We start from the raw sequence: 18,807 nt of genomic DNA, 5'->3' as shown, positions 1-18,807 counted from the left end.
CCTCCCGCCTCGAGCCCGAGACATAAACAAACTCTCCTTCCGCCCCTCACGCGACGCCCCGAACCGTTTCCCGAACCGCCGCCGCCAGCTTCTCTCAGCCCCTCCGCCGTCCGTGAGGCGGGCTCCGTGGCCCCTCGCTCTCCGCACCCCTCAGGCCGCCATCTCTCTCTCTCTCTCCGGCCGAGACGGGGCCTCGCCGAAGGGGGACCCGGAGCCTGGCCTGCCTCCTTCCAGCCCCTCAGAGGAGGCTGCTGCCCGGCTTCAGCAAGGCGCCCTCCGCGGTGGGTGCCGACCAACGGTTTGCTTGGGGGGGGGGGTGCTATTATTATTATTATTATTATTAAGGGTTCAATTATTATTATTCAGGGAAGTTTTTAATGTGTGACATTTTTATGTATTTTTAATCCTCGCTGGAAGCCGCCTAGGGAAGCCCAGCCAGATGGGCAGGGTAGAAATAATATATTATTATTATTATTATTATTATTATTAGGGGTTCAATTATTATTATTCAGGGAAGTATTTAATGTGTGACATTTTTATGTATTTTTAATCCTCGCTGGAAGCCGCCTAGGGAAGCCCAGCCAGATGGGCAGGGTACAAATAATAAATTATATTATTATTATTATTATTATTATTATTATTAGGGCTTCAATTATTATTATTCAGGGAAGTTTTTAATGTGTGACATTTTTATGTATTTTTAATCCTCGCTGGAAGCCGCACAGGGTGGCCGGGGAAGCCCAGTCAGATGGGTGGGGTACAAATAATATATTATTATTATTATTATTATTAGGGGTTCAATTATTATTATTCAGGGAAGTTTTTAATGTGTGACATTTTTATGTATTTTTAATCCTCGCTGGAAGCCGCCTAGGGAAGCCCAGCCAGATGGGCAGGGTACAAATAATAAATTATATTATTATTATTATTATTAGGGCTTCAATTATTATTATTCAGGGAAGTTTTAAATGTGTGACATTTTTATGTATTTTTAATCCTCGCTGGAAGCCGCCCAGGGTGGCCGGGGAAGCCCAGCCAGATGGGTGGGGTACAAATAATAAATTATATTATTATTATTATTATTCAAACGGGGGGGGGGGCATTATACCCTCTGGGGAGACTTTCTGCTGAAACGAACGAGCGAGGAGAGGGGCTAAAGGTGTAAGCTCACCCCACAATTTCTGATCATCCCCTTAGCTTTCATTCATGTACTTTTTTATTTTTACAGGGTCCTCTCCAAGAAGTAGGGGGAGGGGGGTTTACTGCTGGGCCCATTAATCTTGGGGTGTCTCTCAGTCACCCCTTACTCGAAGGCAGAACCCAGAACTGGGCGGGATATATGGCATTTCAGGAGCGCCATCCTCCACCCAGTGTCAACTCGTTTATGTGGGGCAGAATTAGAAAACGGGTCCCCAAACATAAGTAATTTATAAGTAATAGTTTAACTGCATGTCTTGCCATGTTTACAGACACGTAAAGCATACATATTCATTTTCATATATTTATCATTCTGAAATTGTGTTTATTTAATCCATTTTATAGAGCAGTGTCTGCTCAGTACATTAATGGGACATTCCCAGGCTACTGCAAATAAGATTGCAACCTGTTTAGCATCACAGAAGGCAATTTCATCCGCTTTCTAATACATTTTGTCAAAACTTTGATTCTCATAAGTACATGCCTAGAAGCAGAAGATGGAAAGTCTGTTTTAAGAAGATCTCTGTACCTTTTGAAAAAACTTGCACCTTGTTCAGAAAACATCAACATGGAATATTAGCATTGTACATTTTGATCCATAGTTTCTTGTTAGATAGTATTATTTGGGCCGTCTTGCTTGTGGAAGAAGAGACACCCTTATCATATTGAATTCTTTAGAAAGCAGGGAAGATGCCTCATGCTTATTCCTCTTGATTAAAAGATCTATTAGTTCTGTCTTTGAACCTTGGAGCTTCCAACAGTGGTGCAGCAAAGATCCACTATAAACATTTCATCTGATACTTTTTCACAGTTACACTTCCATGAAATTATATAGCTCTTTTTGTTCAAAACATGTTCCTTTGATGGGAACCATAGTTCCACAGACTCCTAAACTTAATCCTTAAGAGTACATGATACTTTCTTAGAAAATCCTTGTTAATCTTCTTCTGAAGACTATGCTTGTGTGCCAGTGTTTTCAAAAGATCAATGAGCTTCCCTTTTGCAATCCTACATAGGAATAAAATGACAGCTACACTGTCAGTAATAGTTCCTATTAGTGACCTTTCTGTCATCTGAAGTGTTTAATAAGCACAAAGCTTAGAGAGTGAATAACAGTATTTATTTAGTTATCTATTTTCCCCCCCCAAAACCCTATAGTATTAAGTTAATTTTTTTTGCTTTATTTTTATCACCATTCTTTATATTTTGCACAGAAAGTAGGAGTATAAATTAGTCATCCAAGGCTGCTACAAGAAATTCAACAAAAGCTACCAATTAAAAATATCTGAAGAAGTGTGCATGCACACGAAAGCTTATACCCAGAACTAACTTAGTAGGTCTCTAAGGTGCTACTGGACAATTTTTTTAAATTAATTTATTTCAATTAAAAATAGTTATTAAAGAAGTACTTTGGGGCTGCAATTCCTCATTCATCAAAACTATTTCTGCTTTCTTGCAAAAATTATTACCCTGTCCCTTGAACAACTTATTCAGGGTGTTGTCCAAAAAGGGGCCAGCTATTTCTGGGCCTATTAATCTTGGGCATGCTCTCAGTCACCACATTGATTAATGCACCTAGAGCTTAACGGGATATGGTATTTCTAGGTTACATAACTCTGCAAAATGGGGGAAAAAAACTTATCAAACCTGATTCAGAAAAATATGGTAGTTTTGTTTGTGAGGTCTTTTGGTTACTATATAAAACTCTGTAATCCATTTTTTAAAAAGTGATTTAATGTACCACTTCTCTTATAGTAAAATTGTGGATCTTTTTTCTTCCCCCACCCCATCCTTATATTGCTGTTACTTATCCAGGTAGCTTCTTGAAACAGCGGCTTGCTTCTAGACGCCTCCAAAGTTAAAATGGCCTCTGCAGTTATTAGTTCGGTTCCTACTACTGCATCACGGTTTGCTCTTTTGCAAGTTGATAGTGGCAGTGGATCCGATTCAGAATCTGGAAAAGGAAGAAACAGTCGAAATGGTGGAAAGTCCCAAGCTTCAGGCAGCAAGTCAACCACAAATGAAAAGAAAAAAGAAAAGAGAAGAAAAAAGAAGGAACAGCAGCAGAGTGAAGCCAATGAGGTGGTGTGACTGTTATGTTTCAGTACTCAGTTGGGCCAGGTATCCACATACATGCAAAGGAAAAGTCAAAAAGTGAGGGATCAAGAATTAAGTATACTTGAGATGTGGTAAAGATTCCAGCAGGGATTAGAAGTGGGAAGGTGTTTATGATCAGGTGAATCCTAAACACCTTTCTTTTAAAACTAGAATGGCATCCTAATCCAAAATGTTTATCTTTGGAAGGAGATGTTTCTGAAGAAATCTGCCCTAAGGTAGGGCAGATGTTCGAGTGCTTCTTTTCTTTAATCTAGGTGTCTAGGTTCATAGCATATATTGGTGCATATGGTTCAGATAGTTTAAAAAAAAATACTGTTTGTGGGTGACAATGCCTATATACAAATATTATTGAGTAGTATTAAGTGTTACTCAGTTTTCAAACAAATACTAAATTAGCAGTACTTCTAGAACATACTATGAATTATTTTGAACATGGAAGACTTCCTCAGTTTTGCTTCCTATCTTACTATATTGTAGCTACTCATGATATTTGTAATGCATCTGTTGCTGTGTAATTCATGTCAGGTTATATCAAATTGTGCTCGCAAAAGCACTTCAGGCAGGGCACCTGATTTTCACTGATTGCCCCTGAAGGTTATGTGACCATGTGGAACAGTGGGATATGGCACAGAGGACTGGAATTGATGGGAAGGGTTTGTGGCAATGGGGCACCTCACTTTAACTTTACCTTTTGAGCTTTACATTAGGAGAAGCACTTCAGCTTACATAAAACCACCATTGGCTACAACCCACCATTATTGATATTTTAAAATACCATACTTTTATTCCTATTTTCAGAGAAAACTAGTCTCCCAAAGCGTCATGTCATTCAATAATTCAGTATAGTTCTGGTGGTAGGCGCAATACATAAATGAAAAAGAGATACATTTGTGCTTACTACCGTATTTTTCGCCCTATAGGACGCACCGGCCCATAGGACGCAACTAGTTTTCAGGGGGGGTGGGGAATCAAGGAAAAAAATATGATCCCCCCCCCCAGCTCTGGGAGCAGCGGACAAGCTGCACGCAGCCTGTGCGCTACTCCAAGACCACCTTCCTGCTTTTGCGGGAGGTGGTGGAATTCCCCCACCTCCCGCAAAAGCCCACAGGAGCCGCACGCGACTCCCACAGGCTTTTTGACCAGGAGGGAGAAGGGACTGAAACGGCCAGTCAGTCCCTTCTCCTTCCTTGGGGAAAAACCCCCAAGAGCGGCGCGCTCTTTAAAGGCTGCGCGGCTCCTACAGGCTTTTCTACGAGGTGGGGGAATTCCCCCACCTCCTAGAAAAGCCAGCAAAGCCGTGCAGCCCCTTTAAAGAGCGCGCGGCTTTTGCCTGCTTTTGCGGGAGGTGGGGGAATTCCCCCATCTCCTGCAAAAGCCCACAGGAGGGAGAAGGGACGGACTCAGACAGTCTGTCCCTTCTCCCTCCTTGGGGAAAAGCCTGCTTTCCCCCACCGCCAGCCTCAAAGCCGGGTTGGAGAGTAGCGGGAAGGTGTCACGCACCTTCCCGCTGCCCCCCATCCTCTGGGGCTGGCGATGGGGGAAGCGCTGCTTTCCCCCACTGCCAGCCTCAAAGAGCAGACTCTCCTGGCTTCAGCGGAAGCAACGCGAAGCCTCTGGAGTGCAGGCTTCAGAGGCTTCGTGTTGCTATTGCTGAAGCCAAGGAGCCTGCATTCGCCCCATAAGACGCACACACATTTCCCCTTCATTTTTGGAGGGGGAAAAGTGCATCTTATAGGGCGAAAAATACGGTACTTACAAGGGGAAAGGGAAAGGTGGGGGGGGGGTCAGTTTGAGAATGCTGGAATGATGTGGTGAATTGTATATTGCACTTAGTTTGGGCCCAACTGATCTTTCCTTGTTCCTCTGGCCATTTGTACACAGGGAACCTAACGTGTTTATTGTTCTAGCCAGTTGAGACCACCAACATTATGTGAGGGTTTCTTCTTAATCAAATCACCAGAATAATGTAAGGCACTAAAGAGCAAACCTACACTGAGGTTTCACAGTGTTTGATACACAGTGTTTGTCACAGTGTTTGATACTTTATAAAAATATTTATTTATGTTCATTGTTTTTATAGCTCAGAAATCTCGCTTTTAAGAAAATCCCTCAGAAAAGTTCCCATGGAGCTTCTTTGTCTCAGCACGAGCAAGCATTAAATAATTCAGCAAGGAAAGATTCTCAGGAAGAGAACTGGCAAGAGTGGAGACAAAGAGATGAACAGGTAATTCATCAAATATGTTATTTTAAAGTTTTAAGTGTTTGTGATTCTTCATTTTAACCGCTGCACCTGCTTTGTATGCATTAGCATTGGCAGGCATTTGGGTCAGGTTTGAAAGAAAGCTCTATTAAACACAATAGGACTTAATTCTGCATAAACGTGCAAATGATCAGGCTATAACTTTCAGCAATCATGAGCGTGTGTTCTGAGAAAAAAGTTACATTTAGTTCATTGAGATTTATTCTCTAGTCAAGGTGCCAAATAATATCATTTTATAGCCACCCCTTCACCCTTTGGTTCCTGGTAGGTTACAACAATTAAAACACAATGCTAAAAGCTGTTTAAAACAACCAACAATCAAATAAGGTGGATCCTAAAAATATACATCTCTAGCGTCAAAAGAGGTGTGTCCTCAGCAATTTCCCGAAGCTATATAATGAAGATGCTAGATGTACCTCTTTTGGGGAAGAAGTGACTGATAAGTAACTGACATATGATACTAAGAGGGTGGTGTATGTTTGAATAAAACCCTGCCACATAGTACACTTTTTGATCTTGTTTCTTCAGTTGACTTCTGAAATGTTTGAAGCCGATCTTGAAAAAGCTTTACTTCTCAGCAAACTGGAATATGAAGAACACAAAAAGGTATTCCCTTCTCTAAATATGATTAAAACACAAATACAGTGGTACCTCCGGTTGCGGAGAGGATCTGTTTCGGAGCTCCAGTCAGACCCCAAGGTTTCCGCAGCTGGAGGGACTGCTTCTGCGCATGTGCGCACGGCATTAGACCACTTCTGCGCAGGCACGCGCGTCAAAACCCGGAAAAATACTTTCGGGTTTGCCGCATTCGCATCCTGAAGGATACAGAACTGGAGGTGTGCGTATCCAGCGGTACCACTGTATTCTTAACAATGCACTTTTTATGAGCCTATATACAGCTATAGTTTTTTTGCTAGATTCAGTTGAGTTAATAGCAGATCAAGAAAATATTGCCTATGGTAATAGTAGTGGTGAAAACAGAATTATTTCTTATGTAGTTTTGTGTACAATCCTGGATGTGTGGTTTACTTGTTTAGAGAGGCCAGTTGCATAGACATGGATTCAAAATACGAAGCAAGAGACTAAAATGCTTTATATTGTTTCAAAATATTTCTTTGCGTAACTTGTTTTCCCTTTGGCAGTGTTTAACCATAATGTTCTATGATTTAGTCTCTCAAAGACAGATGTATAAGGTGTTTTTTTTCTTTACAGGAATATGAAACTGTTGAAAGTGCTTCTCCTCCATCAAAAGCTGTGCACAAGAAAGAGAAAAGAAAAAATCAGCAGGGAAAAGACAAACCTCTCACTGTGTCTTTAAAAGATTTCCAGTCTGATACTAACATTGGTAAGTTTTTAGTGCTAAATGTTTCGTAGAATCATTAGGTCTGTTAAAGAGTCACAAGATGTAGACACCTGTCAGGTTAGGAATTCAGATTCAGGATTCAGACTTCACTTCCATCGCCAACAGTGTGAGTAGGGGGGGCTTTTGCCAATTCCCCCTTTGTACCCTCAGATATGTTCCAGAGTATTGGGGGATTGATTGAAACAATCTGGGAAGTGTTTGTGTCCTGGGGGTGGGTGGAGAATTGGCAAAATATGATTCTTCCCCTTTGGTTAGTGAGATCTTTCTGCTTAATCAGAAGTCTCCCATGGACAGAATGCCTGTACAAAGAGCTAAAGTGACACTGTACACTGCTTTGATCTTTTATGTTTAAATACTGCTGAGAGAAGGATATAGTAGAATTAGCATAGTTGGACTCTCTCCTTCTATTCCCCAGAAAAGGTGGTCCAGTAGGACAGCTAAAGGAGTTTTAGTTTTAACACCAGCCCAAAAACTACTTTGAAGGACCTCTAAACTGGTTTCATCCCAGAAAACCAGGGGCCATTTTGGAAATCACACACTTCATCACACTTTGTGGCAAATTTGATACTCAGGTGCAGTAGTTTAGTTTCAGGTGGGTCAAGTGGTGCTTTGTTACTAGATTTATAAATCTGGCAAAACAGAATACAAGGAATTTAAAGCATGAATGGAAATTTTAGCTTAAACTTAGAGAATCTTATTTATAATTTAGCAGAGTATGGCACTGAAATATTCCTAGATAATCAGTTTTAGGGTTTTCGTCCACAAATTAAATTTAATCTGTAATTTACATTTTTCATGTTGTTTCAGATCACCTTCCCAAAAAGCAGGAGGTAAGTACCTGATCAAACAAAAATAATGCTTGAAGTATCTAATGAGGGAATTCTTTAAATGGCACTGTTGATTTTTCCACTTTCTTGGCAAGCATTAGTGCATGCTCTGTTCTAAATAAGTCACATGAAAATATTGTTTCTGGTTCTGTTGGGGAGACTTAAGTGAACAGCAGGAACCTGGATATTGTGAAGAAATTGTATATGAAAGATTGTGCTATTAAATTAACATTTCAGCACAAGCTTTTTAAAGATTTCTCAGTGAATAATTTCTGTGGCTGCACCAATTTTTTTACACTATATATTTTTAACAAGGAAAGTGGGCTCTTGAAAGTTCAAAATGGTCCCTTGAGAAACCTAATCAGTTCTTATTAGCTGTCTCTCTTGTACCTGTTCACAGCCTAATCTTTGGTTGTTTAGTTGTTATAATTTTTTGTTTCTAGCTTCTCTTTTGGCTTCTTTCTGAATGACTATGTGATCTCAGCTAATCATGGTCCAGGTAGTGAATGCGATGACATCATAGTACTCAGTAGTCGGTCTAAGTGTACTACATGATGACATCACTTTGGGCAAATTAAGCCTTGGCTTTTACCCTCAAACTGAATGATGCAATGCTTTCTTGCTGTGCTGGGAAGGCAAAGAATGAAAGCATTGTAGCAAGAGAATGGTTACTTGGTTGATTCTGAAAGACATGAATGTATTCCATGTTTGCTGCATTACAAGGCCAGCAAATTTAGAACATGATTAAAATAGTATCTAAGCATTATTAAAACAGTGCTAATTTTTTGCCTGATGCAGTTACCAAGACCTATTGTAGGGATGGAGGGCATTTAGAAAAAAATATATTATTGTAATTTGCTTTAAAGCTGAAATTTCATATTTAGATTGGAATTTTATATATAAACCTTAGAATTACTTATTAAGTTGCTGAATTGCTTTACTAGAGATTAATTATAGTTTCTTGGCAGGAATTGAGCTCTTCACATACTGTCTTGCATGATGGTGAATTCTTCAATAGACTGGAAGACGATGTGCACAAAATAATTACTAGGGAGAAAAGAAGAGAGCATATCACAGATAATGGAATGGACAATAGTACATCACGTGATCCCACACATGTATGTTAAATGAACATTCCTGACAGTATACTGTCCTGATTATAATTGTTGTTGTTGTTTAGTCATTTAGTCGTGTCTGACTCTTCGTGACCACTTGGACCAGAGCACGCCAGGCACTCCTGTCTTCCACTGCCTCCCGCAGTTTGGTCAAACTCATGCTGGTAGCTTCGAGAACACTGTCCAACCATCTCGTCCTCTGTCGTCCCCTTCTCCTTGTGCCCTCCATCTTTCCCAACATCAGGGTCTTTTCCAGGGAGTCTTCTCTTCTCATGAGGTGGCCAAAGTACTGGAGCCTCAGCTTCACAATCTGTCCTTCCAGTGAGCACTCACTGATTATAATAGAGAAGGTGAAATTGAGTAGCTGCTTAAAAGTGCATATAGGTATGAAAAGGCCACTAAATTTCCTCTTCTGAGAAATATCTGACAAGGAAACTCTAACTTTAAGAACGGGTGTCTGAGTTCCCCTGTTTTACTCTTCCATTTTTCATTTTGGATTGTAAGCCCCTGGCATGGATTGCCTTGTTTTTACTTTTGATTCATCTTTTTAGCTGAAGAGTTGAGTAAAAGTGGTTTAAATAATGTGTGCCACAGGAATTGGTGTGTTTGTTCACCTACCCTAGGAGTGGAGAACCCGTGGCTCACCAGATGTTGCTGAGCTACAGCTCCCACCATCCCTGTAGAGTTGGGAGGGAGCCTGAATGTCTAGCCCAATCCCCTAGAATGCAAGAATCTCAACTAAAGCATCCATGACAGATGGCCATCCAACCTCTGTTTAAAAACCTCCCTTTCTTGTAACTCGAAGCCATTGGTTCAGGTCCTACTCTCTGGAGCAGGAGAAAAGAAGCTTGCTCCATCTTCCCTGTGAAAGCCCTTTAGAGATTTGAAGATGGCTATCTCCTCACTCTCTTCTTATCTAGGCTAAACATGCCCAACTTCCTCAGCCGTTCCATATAAGGCTTGGTTTCCAGACCATTGATCATTTTGGTCACCCTCTGCGCACATTCCAGCTTGTCAATACAGTGGTGCCTCGCAAGACGAAAATAACCATTCCGCGATTCTCTTCGTCTAGCGGTTTTTTCGTCTTGCGAAGCAAGCCCATTGACGGATTAGCGCTTTTAGTGGCTTTTAGCGGCTTATCAGCTTAGCGGATAAGCGGCTTAGCAGCTTAGAAAAAGGGGGGGAAGGGGGGGAAAGTTGGAAAAACTCGCAAGACATTTCGTCTTGCGAAGCAAGCCCATAGGGAAATTTGTTTTGCGAAGTGCCTCCAAAACGGAAAACCCTTTCGTCTAGCGGGTTTTTCGTCTTGCGAGGCATTCGTCTTGCGGGGCACCACTGTACAGTGGTACCTCGGGTTAAGTTCTTAATTTGTTCCAGAGGTCCGTACTTAACCTAAAACTGTTCTTTTTTTAAAAAAAACAAAAAAACATTTATTAATTTTCCAATAAAAACATCCAATTAACATATCAAATCAAATCCAATAAAAATAAAAAACTAAAATAAAAAAGGTCCAATTTTTTTCCAAATTGTAATAATTTTGTTTTGACTTCCTACGGTCTGAATTTCGAAGCGCATTCAACATCATGGTCCTGCCTCTCATCATCCTCAATGTTATTCACAATTCCATGTCCGATTTCCCCCCTCCACATTTTGACTCTGGTTCTACGATCCTCATTCATGTCAGAAAACAGATACTTTTTTTCCCTATGGAGTGCAGATTTGTCCGTATATTGTACTCCTTCACCTGTTTTTTCATCGCACCGCTTCATTTAATTGCATCCAATTTCAAAGTTCTGTCCAGCTCTTTGAGAGTTGTTATTTTGGCAGCTCCCAGATCGTTAATCTTTCCCGTCCAGGTGTTATCAAAGAAACAGAGAGAAATTTCCTTCTGTAACCTCCTTGTTGATTTATCTTAAACAGACTGTTTGCAATGTAGCCATATATCAGACAGTTAGCAATTGGCCTTTGGAATCCTCCCAGTCCTCGCTCCGGGCCCTAGAGGGGGGCTGCCAGACATCCATTTAGCCCTCTCTCTCGCTCGTAATCAAAAAACCATCTTTTTGCAAACAGTTGTATATGTAATATTGTTTCCAGTCTTTATAACCAACCATCCGTTGGCTCCTGTTTCTCTTAATCAGGGAAGTATTTCAGATATTCAATAACGATGTGGTGAGAGAAGCCATTTTGTCCTTTGTCCTTTGTTTTCGTCTTTAACAGACATTTCCGGTCTTAGAAGAGAAGTCCATCTGAACTCACTTTCTGAAGAGCAATTTAAGTTCTTAATGAGGCTTGGCATGCATTACGGATTGTTGATATTAAGGATAAAATAATGTTTTTTTACATACCAAGCCCCTCCACATTCCAAACGTCATGATGAGGATCTCTTTGAAGTTCGATCTTTTGCACCAGAGACTGTACATACTGCAGGTTTTTTCCAGCTTCTTCAATTCAGAGCGTGTCTGTTTGTTTTCCACATCTTTATATTTTCCCAAACAGATGCGTCCGGCTATGGGGTGGCGTTGCAGAAGTGTCAGCCGTCCCTAGCTCCATGACCCAGTGCCCCTGTCGTCTGCCACATCAGCAATCTGGGGCAGACCGCGGGTCGTTGAGACAGTTCTCCCCTGCCCTGGGTAGGCTGCCAGGGCTAATTACCCCCATATCAGCCCTGAATTATCGGAACAGCTGAGGTCCGATTGTGTGGGATCAGCCATTTTCCACCGCCGGAAACACTTAACCTGAAACTGTTCTTAACCTGAAGCACCACTTTAACTAATGGGGCCTCCTGCTGCTGCCGCACCGTCGGAGCACGATTCCTGTTCTCATCCTGAAGCAAAGTTCTTAACCTGAAGCACTGTTTATGGGTTAGCGGTGTCTGTAACCTGAAGCGTATGTAACCTGAAGCGTATGTAACCTGAGGTGCCACTGTACCCTTCTTAAACTGTGGCACTAAGAACTAGACACACCATTCCAGGTGTGGTCTGACCAAGGCAGAATATTACTTATATTATTACTTCCCTAGATCTGGACACTATTCTTCTGTTGATGCAGCCTAGAATAGCATTAGCTTTTCTCGCTGCTACACCACAATGTTGACTCATGTTAAGCTTGTGATCTACTAAGACCCTTAAATCCTTTTCACATGTATTACTGGCAAGCCAGGTGTACCCTGTGAAACTGGTTATTCCTGCCTAAGTACGATACGTTTGTCCCTATTGAAATTTATTTTGTTAGTTTGGGCCCAGTTCTCCAATCTGTTAATGTCATCTTCAATCCTGATTCTGTCTTCTGTAGCATTGGTTACCTCTGCCAGTTTGGTGTCATCTGCAGATTTGATGAACATCCCCTCAATTCCTATGGCACCCCACTTCTCCCCCGCCCCCCAGATGACAAGGAACCATTAATGAGTACCTTTGGGTTCAGTCAGTCAACCAGCTACAAATCCACTTCACATTTACCTCATCCAGCCCACATTTTACCAGTTTCTGCACAAGAATATCATGGGGGACTTTATCAAAAGTGGTACTGAAATCATCCACAGCATCCCCCTGATCCGCTAAGCTTGTAACTCGGTCAAAAAAATAAATTGGATTTCAATAGGCATTTCTTGTTTTGAGAAACCCAGGCTATGTCTTAGTCATCACAGCATCCTTTTCTAAGTATCCCTAGACTATCTGTCTAATTATATGTTCTAGGACCTTTCCTGACACCAGCAGCAAGCGGTTCAGTAGTTACATGGGTCTTCTTTCCCCCCCTTTTTCAAGATGGGGACAAGATTTGCCTGCTTTCAGACTGCAGGGACCTCACCTGGGAGTGGGTTGTAGTTGGCAACATGTGTAGAACCACAGGTTCCCTATACCTGCCCTACCTGAACTCTGGACAGGTCAACTTTTAATGCTGCTCTGAATTTCAGGGGCAGCTTACCCTCTGGGTAATGACTGAAATTTCTTTGTAGTGAAATAATTTTTGACCAACTGTAATAGCTTCCTGAATGAGGAAACATTTTGGACCAATCAGTGTTATATGTCAGTTTCCATAGAATATGTTACCATATAGTAAGTTCCACTGTGTTTTTGAAATACGAAAAGTTTAAATTGCTAGCATTTTAAAGCATACCTATGTTCATTTGTTACTTTTGAAAATATTTTGAATGATAGTTCACATCTCCTCAACTTCATTAATTTTACATTGCATCTCTCTCTTTAAAATCTGGAGGATTTTGTATTGAAAGACGGAAGAATAGAGAGACTAAAGCTGGAACTTGAGAGGAAAGATGCAGAAATCCAGCAATTAAAGAGTGTAATCACTCAATGGGAGGTATGTAATGGGTTTCTTTATGCAGCATTTAAATAAATGTTTAGATTGAAAATATTTATTGTATTAGCCATTTCAAAGCACTGCTTTTCAAAATAATAATTACATTTAATCTATATAAGTAGGAGAGGTTGGCATCTAGATAAGGTTATTATTTCAGAAGTAAATAAGCGTATTTTACTAAGTAAAAATATTTTATCATATACAGTGGTGCCTCGCAAGACGAATGCCTCGCAAGATGGAAAACCCGCTAGACGAAAGGGTTTTGGAGGCGCTTCGCAAAACGAATTTCCCTATGGGCTTGCTTCGCAAGACGAAAATGTCTTGCGAGTTCCTGCGGGTTTTTTCCCCTCCCCCCCTTTTCTAAGCCGCTTATCAGCTGATCCGCTAGGCCGCTAAAAGCCGCTAAGCCACTAATAGCGCTAAGCCGCTAAGCCGTCAATGGGCGTGCTTCGCAAGACGAAAAAACCGCTAGATGAGACTCGCGGAACGGATTAATTTTGTGTTACGCGGCACCACTGTAAAGGCTTTCAGTGTACGCTGTCAGCCCTCCATCCCCAGCCTCAGAATGTCCACATGATGACATAGTAATTGTAAATCAACCGTTTTCTTACTGTTTTCTTTCATATATATTCTTTATTCTACCAGTTAATGCTGCTGTAAGGAGAGAACTTAGTAATTATAGGTGTTTCTACCACATGAGAGAGTTGGACATGTTGCATTAAAAGTCCACATTTATAAATAATTAACTACTTGTCAACAGTTTGTTAATGTTCAGAAGAATTTGGTTCAGTGGGGGGGGGGGGAATAACCACAGACTTGGTATGTGTTTACTAGAATCTTAAGAGTTGGAAGGGACCTCAGGGGTCATCTAGTCCAACCCCCTGCAATGTAGGAATATCAGCTAAAGCATCCATTAACAGATGGCCATCTACCGTCTACTTAAAAACCTCCAAGGAAGGAGAGTCCACCACCTCTCATGGGAGTCTGTTCCACTGTTGAACAGCTCTTAACTGGTCAGAAAGTTTTTAAGAATGTTTAGTCAGAATCTCCTTTCTTGTAACTTATTAGATATTTTTGTTGCATTTATGAATGTTGCCAAGAGTAATTATTTTTAGCACATTGCCCACCTCATCTGTTTAATTGTCAGTAGGGATCAAGGAAGATTAATTGATCTTTGAAGGCAACAGTCAACCTTATATAAATGGGGCAATTTTGTGAATTTCCAGCTCAAAAATATATTTCTCTTTTTCGCTGCCATCCTCTCCTCTGATTCTTGAAGCTCACCCACACCTACACTTTTATCAGAAATGGAATTTGGGGGATCTTGAGTGTACTTGTGTTATTATATTTTCCTTTTGTCCTATTGATTAGAGATGGATTTTGAAATGTTAAGGCACCAATTCTAAATACACTTACTGGGCAGTAAGTTTCAGTGAACATAGACATGGATAAGATTGCACTGTACAACTAATATGCTAATGTCCATATTGTTTAAATATAGCATTTGCATTAATTGAACTTTTAAAACGTTTAGGCTAAGTATAAGGAAGTGAAAGCACGAAATGCACAGCTGTTGAAAATGCTGCAGGAAGGAGAGAGTAAGTACTGCTTCGTTTGTTAAATATTAAAATTCTTTGAAAAACCTATGTTCCTTAAATCTATCTGCAAATTGTTTGGACGGTGCTAAGACAAATAGGCTTGTTCAGTTTTTATTTCATAGCAGCCCTATGCAATCTGTGACCCTGCATGGCTGAATGCAGCCCATCAGACATTTTTCGTGGTGCTTGAAAAAATGTGCCTCTAACTATTCTCAACATCTTTAAAAATAGAAAGTCTAATCTTTTTTGTTTTGTTTTAAAACTTTAGTGAAAGATAAAGCCGAAATACTGCTTCAGGTCGATGAATCTCAGAGTATTAAGAATGAGCTGACTTTACAGGTAAACATTTCTGCAGTATATTTTTAAAAGCATATTAAATCAAAATATCAGAACAACTGGGTTGGAAGAACTATGAGTAGTGTTATGTTCATGGAACAGGACCTTCCCTCTGCACCCAGCTTAGATGGATTAATTTCAGTGAGTAAAAATTAGTAAGATGCAATTCTATCTTTTCTCTTTGCAACAGCAACTTTATATAGTTTCCTGTAATTCTCAAAATATTGTGAACTTGCTGCCAGAAATGATACATGTTGCCACATTATTTCCAGGGAAAGTTATCAGGCAAGAATTTTGAAACTCAGCTAATAGGCAAAATAGCACATACTGATTTTCTTTTTCATTAGTGCTGTCATAAGCATGTAACTTTATTATCTTCAAAATGTCACTTTGTTAAGAGACAAGGCAGTAGTTGTTGAGCTTTTATTTTGTTTTTTAAGGTTACCAGCCTTCATGCTGCTCTGGAACAAGAGCGATCTAAAGTGAAGTTACTGCAAGCAGAGCTAACAAAATATCAGGTAACGTTACTAGCTACTTCATAAGTAAACAGAAACTCACAAGAGAAACTTTTCTTATACCCATCCCACCACTGCAGCTGCCTGTACTCCTAAAAAGCCTCTCCAGGAAGGTTGGAGGTCTTGAACAGTGTCAGAGAAGCAATGGGAGCTGCTAGAGGAAGGGGGACAAGAAACTTTTCCTTCAGTGAACTTACTTAGGATCCAAGCCTGTTTACATACTAACTTTGTGTCCGTTTGCTCTAAAAAGGAGCTTTTAAAGCAGACTTTACAAATATTTCCTCTGGATCCACTGTATTCAGTGAATCTCCTTTTCTGTCTCTTTGCTTAGTGATCTGCACAATTCCCCCATCACCATAATTGTTTATTACCCTGTTATCTCTAATTAGCAGTTTATACACACACAGAGAGAGAGAGAGAAAGAGAAACACCTGTAGATACATAGATACACACACAAAAATAATTACCGTATCAGCCCAAATATAAGACGCACCCGCAGATAAGCCCCACCTTTAAAATTCAAGGCTTATTTGCAGGTGCGGCCCACCTGCCAGCATTACTGCCCTGAATGGGGGCAGCCGGCGCCCCACTCCCCAAGCCGGCGCTTGGTTTTGAGCGCACTGCTCACCTACCTCCCAACACAACCGCCTCCCAGCACTACCTCCCCAAGCCGGTGCCGGGGGAGGCTTGGGAGCAGTGGGCGGGCTGCGGGTTGTTGCCTCGGGCTGCTTCTGGAGAGGAGCCGCCGCACTGCTTTGCCGGTGGCCTCCACCCCTTCCCCCTTCCTTACAGCAGCTCGGGGAGGCTTGGACGATGCGGTTGGGACGGGCGCTGCTGTCCCACCCCCCCGACGGCCCTCGTGGGCAGCTGTTCCAGCAGCGATACCGTAAGGTTGCGAATATAAGCCACACTTTAACTTTTCACAAACAGAATTTGGAAAAAAAAATGAGGCTTATATTCATGCCAATACAGTATGTATCCTGTGTGAGGGAGGCATCCAGACATGAGTCACTTCCACCCAGGACAGGCAGGGTCACATAATACAGCTATGAAGACCTGGGCAGGGAGTTCTTAATTCTCCTCTCACACACATCCTTTCTTTGTGTATATGTTGTACTTCAGTGTGCAATAAACAGCAACTTGAGGATACTATTAAGTCTCCTCCCTAGTATTATGCTCAGGATCCACAAGCGTATTCACTTGTTTCAGCAACAATGAGCATCCGTCTAAAGAAAGTGCTGCTTATGGGTGATGAATCACACCTTGAGAAGGGAAAGGACAAGTGATTCCTATTCCTCCTGGAAAAAAATAACCTGTGAAAAGGGAGAGAATCCGCCCATTCTTTCAGGAGTGTTTCTCTCCTTCCCAGAGGGATCTTGTGGGAAGTGGCAGTATTGAAGAGGCACAGCTAGTGCTTTCTGCAAAAGCCCTGTTTTGGGGGAAAATTTAGCATTTTTTTTGTTGATACTTAGGTTTTCATAACACAAGCTTTTTTCCTTCTCTGTTATAGGCTGGAAGAAAAGGGAAAAGAAATTCAGAGTCTGATCAGTGCAGGTGATCACATTTGTACCAAAAATCAGAGCAAAAAATAAATTTGATCTTCAGGGGTTTTGCAGAAATGTATTTGTACTACTGCTTAACTATGCAGTTTTCTGGGTTTGGGAGTGAAGTTTAATTGACTAATGTTCTGAATATTCAATCTATTGCACTTCTAGTATAAAGAAGAGAAGCTGGAAACTAATGTTACAGTGATGCTCAAACCTTGTTTGTCCTAATGCTACACCTAGTTTTTCATCACTCAATAAAGTTTTTGTCATTTTTATGACCCTGGTGTGTTTAATGTTTTTAGCCTTATTGAAATTGTTGGCCCATACTGTATTTCTATGCCGTTTCCATCCTTTGTACCTTCTGCTTTTTCACACATCCACTCAATTTTGGGTGCTTGACTTGTTTAACCTAGTACTGAAGAGGGCATAATAAAAAAGGGGAAAGCAGTGGTTCTGGACAAGGCCTTCTGAGGGTAACATCAGACCACAGGGTCTGCAACAAAAACTCCTGCCAACACTCTTTCGAAGGGTTCAGTAATTATGTAATGAACTTTAAATGATTAATGCTGTCACTTCACCTTTAGTCTTATATATAAACAAGATTCCTTAAGCTAGGGTTGTCATGTGCATTTATTTGCTTTGTGTTCTCTTTTTTGCTCTTCAAGATATGGCAACCCCATGCGGTACGGTTCTTTCCAAAAAGAAATAAAACCTTTCTCCCTTACTCCAGTCCTGCCACATAGAAAATATATATTTTTTTAAATCTCATGGTTTAACAGGTTTATAATTCTACAATTCTTCAACATGGCTTACAAACATGTTTAAGTAAATATATTTATACTCTCAGCAAGGGCTTGCTTAGAGTAGAGCAGCAAGGAATCCTCAGTGCCCAACACATACTTTTTCTTCAGCCACCTTTCACTTTAAAGTCCCAAGGCAGGTTACAACATTAAAAGACAACATTAAAAACAAGTTGCAACATAACATTGGAGCTGTTCCAGTTCTTCCTACAAATTGGCTTGAACAGAACCTAAGAGGACAATTGGGTTCCCTTGCTAATTTTAGTGCAGCTCTCATTTAGTTTTTCTTTAAAATACATCAACCAAACATCAGTTTATCAGATTATGCGGCTCATAGAAGGTACCAACCCCCAAGTGTTTCTTCACACCACCTACATACTGGACAAGCAGTAGCTTTGAAGATATGATTAGTATGCAAGGCTCAGCCTGTTCCTTTGCATATAAGTTGGCAACACCTCCTCTTATTGAACACAATCCTGAACTTGTCAGCGATGGACATCTACCGCATGAATAACACTTTAAAAAAGTCAAAACAAAATAAAAAAATTCCTTCCAGTAGCACCTTAAAGACCAACTGAGTTAGTTCTAGGTATGAGCTTTCGTGTGCATGCACACTTCTTCAGATACACTGAAACAGAAGTCACCGGACCTTTCTATATAGTGAGAAGGTGGGGAGGGGTATTACTCAGAAGGGTGGTGGGAATGGGTGATTGGCAGATAGCTGCGATGAGCCTGTTGACGACTCTTAACGACTGCAATAGGTCTAACAGGAAAAAGCAAGGGGTGAGGAGGTGGTGAGGAAAGGTCCGGTGACTTC

The 18,807-nt window shown here is 41.0% G+C and overlaps 1 protein-coding gene across 2 annotated transcripts; it reads left to right on the top strand.

The window, feature by feature from the left end:
- The first annotated feature begins 46 nt into the window (after window positions 1-46).
- Window positions 47-17,468, top strand: GKAP1 (G kinase anchoring protein 1). 2 transcript variants are annotated; one of them, XM_081881063.1, is made up of 12 exons: window positions 47-281; window positions 3,013-3,279; window positions 5,396-5,539; window positions 6,104-6,181; window positions 6,788-6,920; window positions 7,746-7,768; window positions 8,734-8,883; window positions 13,093-13,194; window positions 14,729-14,792; window positions 15,061-15,131; window positions 15,569-15,646; window positions 17,154-17,468. In XM_081881063.1, the coding sequence occupies exons 2-12, from the start codon at window positions 3,061-3,063 to the stop codon at window positions 17,199-17,201; spliced, it is 1,110 nt and encodes a 369-aa protein (XP_081737189.1). In that variant the 5' UTR covers window positions 47-281; window positions 3,013-3,060; the 3' UTR covers window positions 17,202-17,468. The 2 variants fall into 2 exon arrangements, with proteins under 2 accessions (XP_081737189.1, XP_081737190.1); XM_081881064.1 differs by having other exon boundaries at window positions 47-285; window positions 3,017-3,279.
- Window positions 17,469-18,807: the final 1,339 nt, after the last annotated feature.

The sequence above is a fragment of the Podarcis erhardii genome, assembly GCF_964252035.2.
Source record: "Podarcis erhardii genome assembly, chromosome: 11".
NCBI classification, from domain to species: Eukaryota; Metazoa; Chordata; class Lepidosauria; order Squamata; family Lacertidae; genus Podarcis; species Podarcis erhardii.
This window is presented reverse-complemented; position numbering and strand designations above follow the sequence as displayed.